This window comes from Siphateles boraxobius, unplaced genomic scaffold, assembly GCF_051911475.1.
Source record: "Siphateles boraxobius isolate OS27281-9 unplaced genomic scaffold, OSU_SipBor_1 55, whole genome shotgun sequence".
Lineage (NCBI taxonomy): Eukaryota > Metazoa > Chordata > Actinopteri > Cypriniformes > Leuciscidae > Siphateles > Siphateles boraxobius.
This window is the reverse complement of record NW_027509181.1, coordinates 6200939-6219448: the sequence shown is the minus strand read 5'-3', so window position 1 is coordinate 6219448 and position 18510 is coordinate 6200939. Positions and strand designations below refer to the sequence as shown.

Sequence of the window (18510 nt, the reverse complement as noted above, 5' to 3'; positions counted from 1 at the left end):
ATATTTGTTTTGGATCGTTCTCCAGATGGAAGATCCAAACATGACCCATTATAAGATTTCTAGCAGAAGCCGTCAGGTTTTGATTTTTTATCTTTTGATATTTGATAGAATCCACGATCCCATGTATCTGAACATGAAGTCCAGGACCTCCAGCAGAAAAATATGCCCACAACACTAAAGATCCAACGGTACATTAAATTGTACATATGGGGTACTTTTTATCCTTGTGTGCACCAAACCCATCTAGCGTGTTTGCTGCCAAAAAGCTATTTTTTTAGTTTCATCTGACCACAGAACCCTGTGCCGTTTAAAGTTCCAGTCATTCTGACAACTGAATATGCTGGAGTTTGTTTTTGGACGAGCGAGGAGGATTTTTCTTGAAACCCTCCCAAACAACATGTGGTGATGTAGGAGTTTTTTTTTTTTTTTTTTAAATAGGCTTTCTGACCCCAAGACTCAAGTAATCTCTGCAATTCTCCATCTGTGATCCTTGAAGAGTCTCTGGCCACTCAAACTCTCCTCCTCACCGTGCATTAAGGCAATATAGACACACGTCCTCTTCCTGGGAGATTCATAACATCTTTAGTTGATTGTAACTTCTTAGTTATTGCCCTGATGGTCAAAATGGGGATTTTCAATTCTTTAGCTATTTTCTTACAGCCACTTTCTATTTTGTGATGCTCAACAATCTTTTGATGCACATCAGAACTATATTCTTTAGTTTTACTCATTGTGGTGGATAAATAAGGGAATTTGGCCTTTGTGTTTCCTCATATTTAAACTCCTGTGAAACAAGAAGTCATAGCAAGACAGTTTCATGTTCCTAGTCACCCTGGTGTGCTAAAAAAAGGTAAACATTAATGGGAATATATTTCAGAGATATTTTACTCGTAAAAAATTCTAGGGGTACCAATAATTGTGGCCAACGTGTTTTGGAGAAAAACATTTATTTCATAATGTGATCCCCCCCCCCCACTTTCAATTATTTTACTTCAATGAAAGGTTAGATTTTTGGCAATTTTTTGAATGAAAGATCAAAAGGATAAACGATGCAGATTTATTTTTTACAGCCAGTTTTGATCATATTTACCAGGAGTGCTATTAATTCTGACCATGACTGTATGTAATTCATATGTTTGTCATCATGGAAATATATTGATAAATTATCAAAAATTATCATATTTTTGTCTTTTTTACAAAGATTATTATTATTGTTGCTAATTTACTTTTACCTGTACTCAAGTATATATTAAATTACAGTATATTTTAACATTTTAAAGAATATATTTTAAGTTTGGACATTTGCCAACATTTATTTATTTTAATCATGGTATTTATGGCACTAAGATAAATCATCAATCATAAATTCAGAAATTATGGCAATATAATACACTACTGGTCAAAAGTGGAATAATTATGTAACATTCAGTTTCGTTTTCCTGGACTCTTAGTTTGTAACTCATTGTTTCCTGTGTCTCCTTTCTGTTTCCATGGTTTTTAAATATGTTTTCGTTTGTTGTCATCATTGTTTGATCGGTTGGATTTACCTGTTACAGTTTTAGCTGTTTGGGTTCTCTCTGTATATATAGCATTCAGTTTAAGTTGTCATTTGTCTCGTCTGTTTAGCTGGTTGTGATACTCCTGCGTCATTGTATTCTCCTGTGCTCCTGCATGTTTTTCTTTTGTCGGAATTGGTAATAAAAGTGACTCCTGTGACTAGATTATGCCTGTACTCTTTTGCTGCAACCAGCGTGCATTACAAATCAAGATTTGTAAACGTTTAAAAAACGTTGATTTATTTAATCAAAAATACAGTAAAACAATAATATTGTGAAATATTATTCCAATTTGGAATAACTATATTTGAATAATTTATTCCTGTGATGGCAAAGCTGAATTTTCAGCAGTCATTATCTAAGTCGTCTGTGACATTATACCGTGTCACATGAGCCTAAAGAAAAACGTCTCGGGTTACGACTGTAACCCTCGTTCACTAAGAAGGGAACGAGACGCTGCGTCGAGAATCGACACATTGGGGAACGCCTCCAGCGTGACGCGTCTGAAGCCTGTATGGAACTAGTCCAATCTTGATTGGTGTTGCGTCATGACGTCACCCGTGAAGTCGCATGTGACGGTGAGCGGAAGCTATAAAAGGGAACCGGATCATAACAATGTCAGTTTTTGATTGGTCGAAGCAAGTCGCTCTCAGGAGCGCTAGAAGTGTGGCCGAGGGACCCTGAGAAGGGAACGAGGGTTACAGTCGTAACCCGAGATGTTCCCTTTCGAGAGAACTCGCGCTGCGTCGAGAATCGACACATTGGGGAACGAAATGCCCACTGCGCCACACTGAAAGAATACGCCCTGGTGTGAAGCAATCTGGCACACTTAGGACAAGAGAACTTGTGAACCCGGAGTAGAGGGTAGATCCAGACTGTAGTGTCTAATGAAGGTGTGAGGGGAGGCCCAGGCCACGGCATCACAGACCTCCTGAAGAGAAACTCCTGACAGCAAAGCTTTAGAGGAAGCCACTCCTCTAGTTGAGTGGGCTCTTATTAGCAGAGGCGAAGGCAAGCTGCGCGCCTCGTAAGCTGAAGATATAGCCTCTACTATCCATCTGCTGATAGTCTGCTTGGAAACAGGGGAACCCCTCTTAAGTGACCCGAGACATACGAGTAACTGGTCCTACTTCCTTTAGCCCGAGGTTCTATGAGCATAGACCTTCAGGGCTCGGACCGGGCACAATAAATGCTGTTTAGCTTGCTCATCCGACACATGCGGCGGAGAATGAAATGCCTGAAGAATTACAGACCGTGCCACATTTGATGGCACCTTAGGCACATAGCCAGGTCTAGGGTGGAGAATGGCCTTTACTTTGCCGGGAGCGAACTCGAGGCAAGGAGGAGCAACCAAGGAAGGCTACTTTAAAGGACATAAACTTCTCAGACACCTCATCCAATGGTTCGAAGGGTGCCAGGGATAACCCTTCGAGGACCACTGTCAGGTCCCAAGTGGGAACTCTAGACTGGATGACAGGCCTCATCCTCCTAGCTCCACGAAGAAAATGTACAATAAGTGGGTGTGGAAGGCAGCTATGGCCGCCACATAGACCCTAAGCGTGGATGAGGAGAGTCCGTTAGAGAAGCGACTCTGGAGGAACTCCAGCACTGAAGCCACTGGGCAGTTAACTGGGTCCAACTGAAGTTCTCTGCACCATAAGTTAAACACATTCCATTTTAATGCATATAGTTTCCTCGTGGAGGGGGCTCTAGAGTTTTAAATGGTCTCAACAATCTCAGTTGAGAGACCAACATTTATGGGCTGGCCCCCCTCAGGGGCCAAGCCCATAGCTTCCATAGTTCCGGCCGAAGGGTGGAATATTGTGCCCCTGGCCTGAGAAAGAAGGTCTCTCCTGATTGGAATCTGCCATGGAGGGCCTGCTAGGAGGACCATGATGTCCGAGAACCATACTCGGGCCGGCCAGTACGGGCTACTAGGAGTAAGCTGATCCCGTACCGCCGAACCCTCTCTAGAACCCCTGGGAGCAGAGCGATCGGGGGAAATGCGTACAGACGTAGCCTCGGCCACGTCTGTACCATGGCATCCAGCCCCGGGGGAGCTGGTGCGAGAGAGAGAACCAGAGTGGACAGTGACTGTTCTCGTGAGAGGCAAATAGGTCCACTTCCGCCTGTCCAAACTCCTTCCATATTAACTCCACCGACTCTGGGTGGAGTATCCACTCCCCGGGCCTCAGCCCCTGCCTCGACAGGATGTCTGCTCCCACATTGCTGTCCCCAGGGATAAACATCGCTCTGACTGAGAGAAGTTTGCCCTGGGACCACAGGAGGACCTGATTTGCCAATCTGCATAGAGGGAGCGATCTCAGGCCCCCCTGACGATTTATATAAGAGACCAGTGACGTATTGTCTGTCCGTACAAGAACATGATGGCCTAAGAGGTCTGGAAGGAAGTCAAAGAGCCAAAATCACAGCCAGCATCTCCAGGCAGTTGACGTGCCATGAGAGATGGTGGTCCTTCCAGAGACCCCTGGTGTAGCGGCCTTCCATAACCGCACCCCAGCCTGTGAGAGAAGCATCCGTAGTCACAATCTTTCTTTGACACGGTGCTCCCAACACAGGACCTAGGGACAGGAACCAAGGTTTCTTCCACATTACCAAAGAACGAAGGCATCTGCATGTTACTTTGATAGTACGAAATGGGTTCCCCCTCAGGGAAAACCCTCTGGTCCTGAGCCACCACTGTAGGGCTCTCATGTGCAGCAGGCCAAAAGGAATTACGTTGGACGCTGCTGCCAGGAGACCCAGCACCCTTCGAAAGTGTTTGACCGTGATGGTTTGGCCTAGCCTGATGCTCGAAACTGTAGTCAAGATGGTATTTATGTGAGCGGAAGACAGCTGTGCCTGCATCGTGGTTGAGCCCCAAATACCCCCAGAAAAGTAGTTTTTTGTAGAGGAACCAATGAACTCTTCTTGACATTGAGTCTTAGTCCCAAACACCATAGATGAATCAGAACAACATCTCGATGTTGAACCGCCATCTCCTCTGACTGTGCCAGGATAAGCCAGTCGTCGATATAATTGAGGATGCGAATGCCTTGAAGTCTCGACGGAGCAAGGGCAGCATCCATGCATTTTGTGAAGGTGTGAGGTGACAGTGCTAGGCCAAATGGAAGAACCCTGTATTGATAAGCCTTTCCCCCGAAAGCAAACCTTAGGAACTTCCTGTGCTGTGGAAGGATGGATATAAGCATCTTTTAGATCTATCGTGATAAACCAGTCCTCTGACCTGATCTGACTCACGATAATAGGTATGGTTAACATTTTGAACCTGTATCTCCTCAGAAACCGGTTTAAAACCCTGAGATCTATAATGGGACGTAATCCCCCATCCTTCTTGGGAACTATGAAGTACCGGCTGTAGAACCCGGCTTCTCGCTCTTGGGGAGAAACATACTCTATGGCCTCCTTCGCTAAGAGGGACTGACCTTCCTGTTCCATAACCAGACCCTGCTCGGGGCTGACCAGTGCGTTTACAACCCCCCTGAACCTGGGCGGGCAATATTCGAACTGAATTCTGTACCCCCGTTCCACTGTGTGCAGGACCCACTGAGATATATTTTGAAGACCTTTCCAGGTGTCTAGATAATCTACTAGGGGGACCAGTCTCTCGGGACTGGCCTCTGGTGTTAAATTCAATATATCGGTGACCTGAAGCATTTGACTGGCAGGAGCTAACTGATTTAATTTTTCTGCAGGCCTTGTGAGAGGAAGCAAACTCGACAGGGCCGCCATATTTCCGGGCGGACACTGTGATATGCGTTCGCTGGAAACCGATGCGTCCTGAAGCGCTCTTAGCGGCGGGAAGCAAACATCGATTACCTGAGGGCTCCGCGAAGGAGTGAGTTGTTGATACTCGATCGCAGGGGGGACCGCCCTCAGAGGCCTGCGCCACGCGTAAGGGGCACTTCGCCGAAGCCTTCCTAGCCTGAATGACAGTCCTCAGTTCTGCCCTAACCTTGGAAGGCCTCGGCTGAGAGTGTTGCCTCTGGCTCCAGGCCTTTTGCGGGGAAGCACTAGAAGCAACACTCTCTCTCTGCTGTTGCAGGTGTGAGGAGCTGGCAAAAGCCTCGTGGGATTGCCCCCTGGCAGCAGCCCCACGAGACTTGGAACGACAGTGGGGGATAAGCTGTTTTAATGCGGCTGACTGTCGTTTCGTCTCCTGAAACCTCTCGACGACAGTGCTGCGTCGCCGAAGAGGCCAGAAGACGAAATCGGGACGTCGAGGAGGAAAGCCCTGACCTTGTCCCCAACGTCCAACAAATTCAGCCACAAATGTCTCTCCGTGGCTACCAAGGCTGCCATAGAACGGCCGATTGCACGGGCCGTCTCTTTGGTAGCACGGAGAGACAAGTCAACCGCTCAACGCATCTCTTGAATGTCGTCGAGGGTAACCTCCCCGCTGTCGTCCACCTCTTTCAGATGGTCGGCCTGGTATGCCTGCAGGAACCCCATTGTGTGCAGGCATGCACTAGCCCCACTTGCCGCCATATAGGCTTTCCCAACCAAGGCCAATGTTGTACGGCAGGGCTTGGAGGGAAGCGCCGGAGCTCTGCGGGACGATGCGGCCTCGGGCGAGCGATCAGATGCAAAAGTCTCTTCAACCCGAGGCATTGTCCCATAGCCCATCTCTCTCGACCCCATTATAGATGAATATATATATTTACATTGGGGCTGGAAAGTCAAGAAGAGAAGGGCCTATCCCACAATCTCGACACCTCGGCGATATAAAGAATGGCGAAGGCTGTGACCGGGCTTGCAGGAAGCGCTCATCAAGCTTGCTTTTTACTGTAGCTTCCTGCTTTTCTGGTGCCCAATTGATATTTAACTTGGCCACAGCCCTAGTCACAACCTCCAGCAGCTCCTCAGATGCAGGAGAATGGGGAGGCAGATCTTCAAATTCTCCTACATCGATGCTCAATTTATCCACCTCCTCGGAGGCAGATAATTCGAGCATCGGGTCCTCTTCACAGGCGGAAAAAGCCACTGGGCGGGGTTCCGAACCGTGAGCGGGACCACAGGAACTGGTCGATGAATGCTGAAAAGGGCCGAAGCCGTCTCAACATCCTCGGCCAGATCCCTCTGCAATCCCCATGAATGCAAGCGTTGCGTTGCCTCGACAGACGCGGCGGGACCTGATCCACGGGAGCCTGGCCTGCCTCATCAAACAGGCTCAGGCGGGAGCGGAGCGTTCTAAGGGGCATTAGATCACAGTTAGCACAGACAGCGCCCTCTAGCGCTGCCTGTGCATGCTCCACTCCCAGACAAACAACACAGAGCGAGTGTGTGTCACCCTCGCTCAAAAAGTGCGGACAAGGGGACGCACACTGCCTGAATTGCTTCTCTTTTTTCTCTGCCATCACAATATATAAATATAGGGAAGGGATAACGACAATACAACACCAAATAAGACAAACAGTCACACAGAGCGCTTCGCTGAAGAACAGAAAGCTGACATTGTTATGATCCGGTTCCCTTTTATACAGGTGACGTCTTGACGCAACACCAATCAAGATTGGACTAGTTCCATACAGGCTTCAGACGCGTCACACTGGAGGCGTTCCCCAATGTGTCGATTCTTGAAAGGGAACATTTTTTACAATATAGGGAACTTCAATAGAATAGAAACCCTGTGGATTTTAACTCCGCTTACATGTGTGATTTTACCTTGAGTCTGCAAAACTAAATGATTACGCCTCATAATAAAAAGCCTTAATCCAGAAAGCAGCTTGGCTGGCATGACTCTAGTAGTGTGTTGAACAACTGCTTCACAGAGCACAGAGCCAAGATGAGTGAGCGAGCAGGGAATGGGGTCACTTGAGTTTGTTGCTTGCAGGATATCTATCAGCTCCATGTCTCCACCCCTCAAGCAGTGACGCTATTAGTTTACCCCTCTCAACCTCTACAGTCCCCTCTTTCTCAGCACTCTTTTACCACATGGCTGAAAATCATTACAAAACCTAAGTGCTCATTTGACCTGATTCTTTTCAAAACAGACAGAATGTCTCCCATGAATTTAATGATCCATTCTAAGAAATACTGAAGCAGAGTTGTTTTGCCATCTGACTAACACAAATTTCAAAAATACTGTGAATTTTTTATCATGTTTAAGAATTTGAATTACATTTTTAATGTAATAATTACACATTTTAATGTACATACTTTCATTTTCAGTATGAACAGCCCATATAAACTTTTACACAACACATGGATATTTGCATAAAAAGTAAATTATATTAATAATCCATATTTGAATTGGCAACTATGAAATCAGTGAGTTTTGTTAATTTATATTTTGTTAGTGAACCTAGAGAAACATGTCTAATACATAAAAAATGTACCATTAAATTGGCAGAATTAGTCCAAATTGATCATGTTTGTCATAAAACTTGGTGTCAAGCTAAAATAATTACTGCAGTTCAGTAAATATTTCTTACTAACTTTTCACTTCAAATTGAACATCCAATGAATTTCCAAATGTGAAACTCAATAATCATTTCAGAAATTGATAAATAATCCAGGAAATCAATAAATCAACTGAAAAATCGGGATGGATTTTAGAGAGCACAAATCAGACATTAGGGAAGAAAATACAGAAAGAGAAACCTTGTCATCAGCCTCTCATCTGATTGTCACTTCATCTGACATGTAGGCTATGAATTACTCAGAATTACCCGGTATACTGAGTATGATTCATTGTCTGCAATAACAGTTTAGCCTGTTTGGTTCTCTAGCACTCTCTTTCATGCTCCAAACAAATACTGCAAGCATTTTTACATTTATAATGTACACCAGAAATAATAGCTCCGGTTTATACTCTACTGTAGCCTATTTAGACTGCATCATAGGCGAGCTTTCAATACAAAAAAAACCAAAACATTTGTAAGCCGAAAAAAGATGCTTTCTCATAAGATGCTATATTTAGGCCAAAAGCTAAGCCAGCATCTATTTGCAGATGATGCATTTTAACTATTTTCTCAAGGGAAAAGCTAAATTGAATTGTTGTAGGTAAATGCACCATTATCTAAAACCAGTTTTCGATAGGAAGTACTGTCATTGACTGACATGGCAACAAAGCAAGTCACAGTATAATTACAAAATGCATGAGTCTGTATCATATTTAAAATACTGTATATGTGTCTGTGTATGGGGGTAAATAATGTGGAACAGGAATTGAATCTGAATTATACTGGTTACCTGGTATGATCACAGCAGGTGTTTCTGAACACCCTTGTTATCATGTTGGATGGTTTCTACTACAGGTCTCTGCCCAGACCTATTTTGGGAGTAACATTAGAGCACCCAATCAACATCCACAGAGCACAATTTCTGCTTCTCACAGCCAAAGATGTGACCCTCCCAAGAAAAACATTTTCGGTATCTTAGCTAACATGTTGGTGCCAAGTGGACAAATAAAGTGTCAGTAACATGGATCATACTGTCTGAAATCAGAATGGTGCCCAAGAGACGCCCTCCCCACCTTACTGTCCTCTTCCTAGAATGGACAAACTCTCCAGACCCTGGAAGAGAAGACAGTATATAACTCTTAATCAGTCCATTCCGACAGACGCCAACCTGTGTTGCCTTGCCGTCAATCCGTGTGACCGCCTGTCTGTGATTGCATTAGAAGCAAGAGAAACCAACAGAGCGAAATCTGATTTATGTACTGTATTACACACAAATATGACAGAAACTATAAGCTCCAGTTTGATTAGCCGGGTTAATGCAACTTCCAGGTGCACTTTCTGAAACTGCCTGGAAACAAAATCCATATTCACAAAGTACTAACCTGATACAACAAGCACATTGGATGAACTAAATCGCTGGATTTGCCACAGTTTATTAGTTGTCAGGTTAGTTGCAACGATTCTTTTAAATATTCTGTATAATTTGCTTTGTTTGTAGTAAAATATCAGTACTTTTTACAGTACAGACTGTGATGGTGTGTTACCACAGTTCCCTTTCGGAGTGGAACTTTACACTGCATCATGACAATGACACTATAGGAACGTTTTACGTGAGCCGGTGTCTGAAGCATGTGTGATAAACACCAATCTTGATTGGCATCCGCAGTCAGGTGACGTCACAGTTTCACCTGCTAGCTGTAAAAGAACGCCTAGACAAAACGTCATCAGCTTCTTTGAGCAATTCCTCGCGGGTCATAAGCGTACCACTGCAGTGCGTCTTCCATTTCTTCCTGATCTCCATAAGGAGGTGGTGAGGTCGTAGGAAAAGTTGTACGCAGCTCGTGTTAACTCCCCTTCGGCAACCAGTTATTTAAACGTGAAGAGGCTGGCTGAACATTGGTATATGCATATGCCCTGGATCGAAGTTTTGTCTGTGAGCTATCTTTCTCCCAGTGCGGCATCCTCATGGAAGGCTTCAGCATTTCCATCGAAGCCATCCCAGACTACATTTAGGCTTGTTAGCAAAGCTTATGTGGTGGCAGGCAAGGCTGGGGGGGCTTTTCACTCCATGTTGGTGTTGCAAGCCTACCAGGCCGACTTGTTAAAGGATCTCGATCAAGCCAAGGTATTATCTCCAGACGCAGTCCTGAATCTCTGTCGTGCGACAGACCTTTCCCTGTGTGCCACCAAGCAGGTGGCCTGTGCTGTAAGGCCAATTGCTGAAATGGTTGCCACGGAGAGGCATCTATGGCTTAACCTATCGGGGCTCAAGAAAAATGAGAGAGCTTTCCTTCTTAATGCCGCTATCACCTTCCATGGTCCAAAGGTTTTGGGAGGCGAAGGTTAAGTCAGCGATGTTTGAGCGATATAAGATATAAGATATCCCACTCTGCTGGCCCTGTTAATGGTCCTAGCTGGAGACAGGGTCAGAAGGAGAGTGTCGCTGCCTGTGCTTCGCCTCAGAGGAGTCTGGGCTCAAGGTGGTGACCATGTAAAGCTGTAAGAGAATCTTCGGGTAGTAAATTCAGCCAAGATGCAAAGAAAGCCAAACCCCTAGGTTCCTCTTTTGGCGTCTAACCTTATGTCTTTTGAATCTTTGTGTCTCCTCAGCAGTAAAGCTAGGTTGTTGTAAGGATGTAGAGTGATTGATACAATTTACTCCCTTATTTGTCTCTTCAGAATGCTTGCGCTATGGAGGTCAAATGAATATGCTTCTCTTGTGTCATTGGTGGTGAAGGTGCAGAGATTGGGCTTTATCACTCTCACATCCTAATCTTCTACCTGCCGCCCTTTCTAGTGCAGAATGGGAGGAACAGAGGAACCTGTTCCAGTACTAAGAGGATGGAGTTGATATTGATGCTCTTCCCCTGTGTCATATAAATAGCGGGGATTGATAAAGAGCTTTGGCATTTCCGCTATTGTGTCCCCATGTATCATCTAGTGCCCCTCTAGTACACTGGGTAAAGAGGCAGTTTTATCATCCTTGATATGGGCAGAAAAACAAGTTGGGCAGTCCCGCTGCTCATTTGTTCCTAACACTGGGGGTATAGACGTAGCAATATGAGATGTCTCTATGATGACCAGAAAACTAAATTTTTCATTAGTACTGCAACTATATTACAAGTGAATTTATAGACATACTTATTAGTTAAATAATTGTAGTGTATCCCCATCCCACGTTTTGGGTTTTTGTCATGTTTATTGTATTGAATTACTGTTTGATTCAGTTTCCTTGTCAAGTTCCATTTTGTCATTGCTTCTAGTTTGTTAATTAGTTCTGTTCCCTCAGTTTCCCCACCTGTTTGTTTCTATGGTCACAGATTGATTAGAGTCTTCAGTTCAGATGTGTCTTGTTAATTAGCTTCCTTGTTTTCCCCAAACTGCTTTGCATCCTCTGGCACTGGAAACCTGCAGCGTGTAGAAGTAAAGATGGATTTGTTGAAGTATCAGGATATCCTAGGAGAAAACGCCATGCCGTCAGTGAAGTAATTTGAGCTTGGGCACCATTGGACCGTCCAACAGGACAATGATCCCAAGCATACCTCAAATTCCACCAAGGTTTGGTTACAGAAGAAGTCCTGGTAGATTCTACAGTGGCCATCACAGTCACCTGACTTGGAACACCATAGAAAATCTCTGGTGGGATTTGAAGAAGGCAGTTGCAGCACACAAACCCAGGAATATAGGCCATTGCTCATGAGGAATAGGCTAAGAATCATCAGAAAAAAATGGCAGAAGCTGGTGTCTGGTTATACATCTCGTTTACAGCAGGTCAGAACAGCAAAGGGATGTTCTACTAAGTACTGAAGATGCTTGCCATGAAGGGTTTGAATAATTTTGAGACCACAAAAGTCATTAAAAGTTGCATTTTCTGTTGTATTTGTGGAAAACACTTGAAATATTTGTCGTGTTGAGCTATTTCAATTACTTCTGTGTGATTTGTTAATAGCAAACAGCTGAAAGTCTGTAATTTTGCCAATAAACCTGATTTGCAATGGGGGTTGAATAATTTGGATTACAACTATAAGCACTGTGTTTCAGTTAGTTCCTTGTCTCGCATTGTTTGATGTCAGTGTGTTCGTGGTTGTTTTTCCTCCTTGTTATTCTCCAGTTCGTTTAGTTGATTATCAGATTAGAGCAGATTAATTATCAGATTATCTCTTCAATTGTCTTCATTGTCATGCAGCCACCATCCACACAGATTCACGTTTTTGAAGTTTACACGGAGATGATAACGCTTTTGAACATTTTTCAAAACTTGCACCGTGGAACCTATTTCAAAGTTTGCGTTCTCAAGTCCCCAAACACCGTTGTCATGCAAATGAAAGGCCAGAACGCATTAAAAGTTTTCTGTTTTCAGTTAGAACAATGTCGTGTAAGCGGTCCCTAAGTCAATAACTAATGATCTTGCAATGGAAGTGAATCAATCAAAAACATACTTTGTAAAGTTCAGCCAATTAGGTTGAGATTACAAAAGTTAAAATGGGTCAGATTGTACTGTGTGAGGAATTGGGTGTTAAAAGAATGAGACAAAACTGAGGTTAAAGTGGATAAGAACGTGGTATTTACAATCTTCACAAGAGACTTTAAAACAGCACAATAAAACCAGGAAAGCTCAGGCTGTTAAAAGCATAGAGTCCATCACACCATACCCTAAAACAGTCCATAAGAATCCTTGTGTGTTGAGGCATCCCAATCTGGAAAGGTGAGTCCGTGGTAACTCCACATTCCAGAAAAATTATTGGTACCTATTGTGCTCCTGTTTGTTTGCCATGCTGCTCTCTTTATACAAGTGTGGTTACTGCTTCCTGTCATGTGATCCCTCACATGACAGGCCAACCATACATTTCATACAAACAGACATACACACTTAAAATGTTAAGAGGAATAAAATGGACTAAGGAACATGTAGACCAATTAAAACTCTATTATACATAAAATACTTGCACGGAATAGAGCAGTAAAACATGTCTCTTATATGACAGTGCCACAAAATGTCAACACAAATAGTTCAGCAGAAAACCCAAGTGTATTAAACAAAACAATTTACAAAATACAATTTCCAATTTCACAGTGTTTAAATATTGTGTGTGCGTGTGTGTGTGATAACTCCTTAAGTCCAGCGTGCGGCGCGCTAGGTGCAAAGTCCAGATCAGACTCACCGGTGGTATGGAGAAAAGATAAGCAGTCTCATGAAAGTTTCTGACTGTTAAAGTCCTCCAGGAAAGTAATCCAGCAATACAAGATACAGATGTACTCCTCAATGGAATGGCAACATGCAGTCAAAACAGCCAGCAAAACAGGTAATCCCTGATCGATCGGTCCCTTGTCTTTTATGAATGAGATTTCCAAAATCTTTTGAACTCCGGTAAGCTGGTTCCTTATATGGTAAAACACCACCATCTAGTTCCTGTTTGGTAATGTGGTCCCATGTGCCGTGAGGTCACGAGAAAGGTCTCGCGATCACGGGGTCTGAGGTCAAGGACACATACAGAAGGGCGAAATACAACATTTAGGACAAACAAATTAAACCAAGTGACTAAACGTGAAAATTTTATTAGTCACTATTATACAAAACAGAATTTTCCTCTTAATTCTGTTACTACCTTCTCCATAAGCCTCTGGAAGGTGGCTGCGGCTGGAGCGGAATTGGAATAGCCTCTGGTTGGTGATGAATGCTGTTTTCTCTTTACTCCCTTCCTCCATATCCACCTGCCAGTATCCGGACTGCAAATCCAATGTGCTGAACCAGGTGGGACCATCCATGGATTTCAAGATGTCATGAATAAGCAGCATTGGATGAGCGTCCGGGATTGGTCTTGCTGTTAAGCCTCCTACTATAATCCATGCAGAACCTTGCACCAGACCAAGCCACAAACAATTGGAACAATTGGAAAGACAGAACATCATGGCAGAGGAGGTAAAACTCAGAGTGGGTGCACAACAAGCCAGACAAGCTAGATATTACAATGCCCAACGGAAAGATGCACAGTTTCAGCCAGGCGATCTAGTCTGGATAAAAACACATCCCCTCTTGTCTGCCTCGAATAAATACTCTGCTAAGCTAGCGTCCAAGTGGGAGGGACCAGCTGAAATAATAATAAAAATGGGGCCAATAAATTACACAGTTCGTTGGGGTGACCCACTTAAAAACGATATTTTAAATGTGGTTAACCTGAAGCTTTTATATAATATTAGTGACTAATATTACATTGTTAGTGACTGGACAATAACTTTATTCTAGACCTGCTGTAAAGTCAAAACACTCCCTGTTACATTAATTTCCTATTGTAATTGTAAAGCTGCTTTGAAACAATCTGTATTGTTAAAAGTGCTATATAAATAAAGGTGACTTGACTTGACTTGACTTGACTTGACTTTACTTGACCACCCGTGACACTTGAGGCCAGGGAAGTAAGGTTTACACACACAATTTTTTTAGTTTATGAAAGTACACTTTTGTCACGATTATGTTATGTTCTAAGACCTTCATTTGGTTTCAATTCCTCACTTGTGTTTCCCTGTCTGTTTCCCGCCACTAATCTGTTACCATGGAAACTGATCACCTTCCTCACAGCTGCCTGTCGTTTGTGCTAATCATCACTGTGTATTTAAGTTCCTGCCTGTATTCTGTTCATGGTCCGGTATTGTTTGTGTTTCACACGCTGTCTCTCCTATTTGCCTGTTCCCGTATATCTATAATTAAAGAAAGTGTTTGAATTACTTTAATCTTGGTCTTCCTTGCTATGAGCCGTGACAACTTTGAAGTATACTCTAAGTATGCTACCAGTTTAGTAAGTTTACTTTAAGGTATTTAAGGTACTTTAAGGTATACTAGAATTAAACTACTAGTATACTTATTATTTAGTTGCAGTACATACAAAAATCTTTACAACTGTTACACTTAAATAAGTGTACAACTGTGTACTTATAAGTATAATTTTATTTAATAAAAAGTGGGCCGATTTAGTCCCAAGTAGTACTGAAATAGTACACTTACAAGTATATTAGTGCATTGACGTACTACATAATAAATGCCTCATAACCAACTTGAACCTGTTGCCCTCACGTAAAATTCACAATTGCGTATATTTCTAATAAAATTGCTATATTAGGGCAGCAAAAATTTGCTGAATATTAAATGTGATCGCACCTTAAGAAATGGTGCATTATAGCTCAAGCTGTGAGGTTCCTTCATAAAAAAAATGGAGATAGGGTATGATTATGTGCTAGCAAATAAGAGGTCTGTAATCTGGGTCTGTTTAAAATCTGTTTATTGTGTTTGGACTGGTTTTGAGGATGGCACAATTGCGATTGCTCAACGATTTTGCTTATTCATGTGCGTACGCATGTGTTGTGAATTAGGCAGAATTTGTTGTGAGAATTTGTGTTTAAAAGTAAGAATACAAATGTATTCCAAGCCTGATTAAAATGCATAATCACAACCAGCACATCCAGCACACACCTTGACTAGTTCTGGCACCACTGTTCTCAATGCAAAATTACACTCATGATTACCGCTGTGTGTATGTGTATAGCATCTTTCCAGTGAGCTATAAAGTAAGTGACAAATAATGGGAAAACATGGATCAGACCGGTATGTTGCTCCACTAGTGTGTTGCATTTGATTCAAAGCTGAAATGGTCTGAATATACAGCACAGATCTGTATCAGAGCAAAGGCTGGAGGTGGTTAGAGAGGCAAGCCATAGGAAAACCAGACAGACTCTATAATATCTTTGAGATAGCATACCAGCATACTATCACACACATATACACATCACCGATCTCTACAGTATATCAATCTTCTATATCTCCCACCACCCACCTGTGCGGAGGAGTAACCATAATATAGTTTCAGTTTTAGCTTTCCGTTCTCCTCCTCCTCCGCCCATCAACCCCTATGACAGCCAAGTCTTTCGCGGGATCTTGTCCATCTGAAAAAATGTGGTAAGTCTTGTGGAATGTTTTAAATGGCTCCCAGATGTGAAGGTTAGACAAATTTAACCCTTAACATTCTCCCAGGAGAACGACAAATTTGGCAGAAAGAATTGTCACAAACGCTCAAGATGCTAATTAGCCTTTATGCTGGTCTAAAAGCATAACATCACATGTCTGGCTATGATGCTTCTAAACATCAGCGCCTGGCTTCTTTTATGCGGCCTGTGATAAAAGTATTTTGCTTTTATGCGTGTTTGTGCTACTAAGTAGTTTGCAAATTGGGGGCAGTACAAAGCTACTCTGTATCTCCAGGCACTGACGCTGGGCTGCTAGGTGTTGACTGATGACAGAGGCTTACCCACAATCCCTTTCCACATCAGCGATCTCCATTGTGCTTTTATGCTTTTATGAGCCATCTTCCTGGCACTGTGTATGTCTTAAAATGTATATACAGACCCAGTAAGAATCTGTACTCAAAGATGTCTGCAGCAGCCTATGGAATGCCTTTCACAAATCACATCAGTCTCTTCATCAGTGTCAGTGAAGCTACTTTGAAACTGTAGAATACCAAACTACAAGTTATTAATCATTTAAAAGTAGTTAGACTAGAAGTAGTTAGGTACACTACAACCTATGTAGTTAATTGCCATGAAGCTATCCTATATAAACAATCTATAAAACTTTTTTTTTAAATCAAATTACTGAAACAATGAGGACATAATTTAGAGTCACAGTAAATTAGATGTATCAGTTCACATAAATTACACTTAAATGCTTAACAAATAAATCCAAATTATTCATTTATATAAATAAATAAAACATACTGTAGCTATTATCACTATTTATGCTGGTGTGACAAAAAAGGCAGAAAAATGTTTGAGGATTCATCAGTGGTGATGAATCTGTGAATCGTTTTAAACAGTTCTCTAAATAATCACTGAGATAAAGACGCATTCTAATTTCTTGCCTGGTTGCAAGGCTATGTTTGTAATATAATCATACTACATTGCTACTTAGCTTGTTACTGGAAAAACTGCACTGTTTTTACTGGGTTTTTTTTTCAGCTGAGCTACTGTCTCAATACTGTATAGTTCTGAGTCTCATAAAGTATTGAAAAAGAAGAAAAAAAATATTGGGCAGGGACTTGGATTTATACATTGGTTGTTGATTGGATTTTGAGATATGGAAGTTGGGTTTAAGCAGACTAAATGATTGGAGAAGTCTTGCATATGTCACCAAAGAGAAGTCTGTCGTTTTCACCAGAAGGTCCAGTGATGACATTTTGATTAAACATAAGACGTAAAAAAAAAAAATGAAACATGCACGTATGAATTGTTCACAATATGACATCCGTAGATATAAAGATATATGGTGAAATTTCATCTCATGATTACTTATAGTTACTAATGTCAATACTTTTTGTTCAGTGTGGTGTTTGGTATGTGTGAAATGTTTAGTCTGGTTATTTTGCTATGCAGCTGATCTCTTGTGCAAAGTTTTGAAATCGACTTCCAGACATTCACACTTCTGCCACTACTGTGGTGCCTTTATAGTGTATCTGTCACTTTCCCATTCATGGATCAAACCTTGTCCTTCTATAAATTCAAGTCCGTCCAAAGGATTGTATCTGCATTAAGTAGGTCAACTGACACCGGAACACTTCCCATAACAACAAATGTACTTGTTCCATCTTAAGAAGAATGGCACAGTGTCATGATGACCAGCTGGAGAGCCGCACTCCATCTGGTGATCGTGACAATAAGTCTGCCTGTCTCATCCTTATTCCAAGGTTACTGTAGTCAGCCAGATCTGGGGCCTGTTTCAGAAAGGAGGTTAAGTGAAAACTCTGAGTATGTTAACACTGAAATGAAGCAAACTCTGGGTTTTCCGTTTCAGAATGTGAGGTATGTCAAACCCGAGAAAGCAGAGTTAGTCAAGCCCGTTTCTGAAAGAGGGGTAACTAATACTCAGAGTCAGTTACCATGGTAACTTACTCTGTGAACCTAACCTGGTCAAGAACATGTTTTCTTATATAAACCCAGAGTTTTTATTTTAGTAAATGCATTTTGATTTAATAATCTTTAGATATTTTGACTGGAAACAACAAGACAAAAATGCTAAGTAAGAAAAGCAGGGCGATTATTCATTGCACATTTTTCTATATAACATCGGAGAGAGCACATTAGTAAAGCTGCTGTATCAGAGCGGGAAGGAAAATGTGCCTCGCTCTCACGCTCTTTCTGAGAGTTTTTGTGTTGTTTCCTGCACACAAACTCATGAGATCCATCAAAGAGAAGTTTCACAGGATTGCAGGACGGTGGTGGAGAAATCGGTTTAAATGAGGCTAATCTGATAAATGACATCCATTTGATAACATCTTGCTGTGACCTCTGAAAGTAACCTAATAATTAGATAACCTAATAATAAGTAATAATATAATTATTATAAGTAAACCTAATAATATAAGTAACCTAATAATTCTTCCAATATTGTGTATCTCCTCTTCATCTATCAGTGATGGTGCAGGTCCAGCCTATGCCTTCTTGCTGTTGGCCCAGTAGAAGTCAAATGTTAATTTCATTAGCCTAAT

General features: G+C 42.3%; 1 protein-coding gene across 1 annotated transcript in view; it reads left to right on the top strand.

Annotated features, from left to right (window-relative positions):
• Positions 1-11318: 11318 nt before the first annotated feature.
• Positions 11319-18510, top strand: part of vps35l (VPS35 endosomal protein sorting factor like) — a 322653-nt gene continuing 315461 nt past the window's right edge. The window contains exon 1 of the mRNA XM_077205954.1: positions 11319-11326. Coding sequence (XP_077062069.1) covers positions 11325-11326 — 2 coding nt within the window. The 5' untranslated portion in view covers positions 11319-11324. The remainder of the gene's footprint in view (positions 11327-18510) is intronic.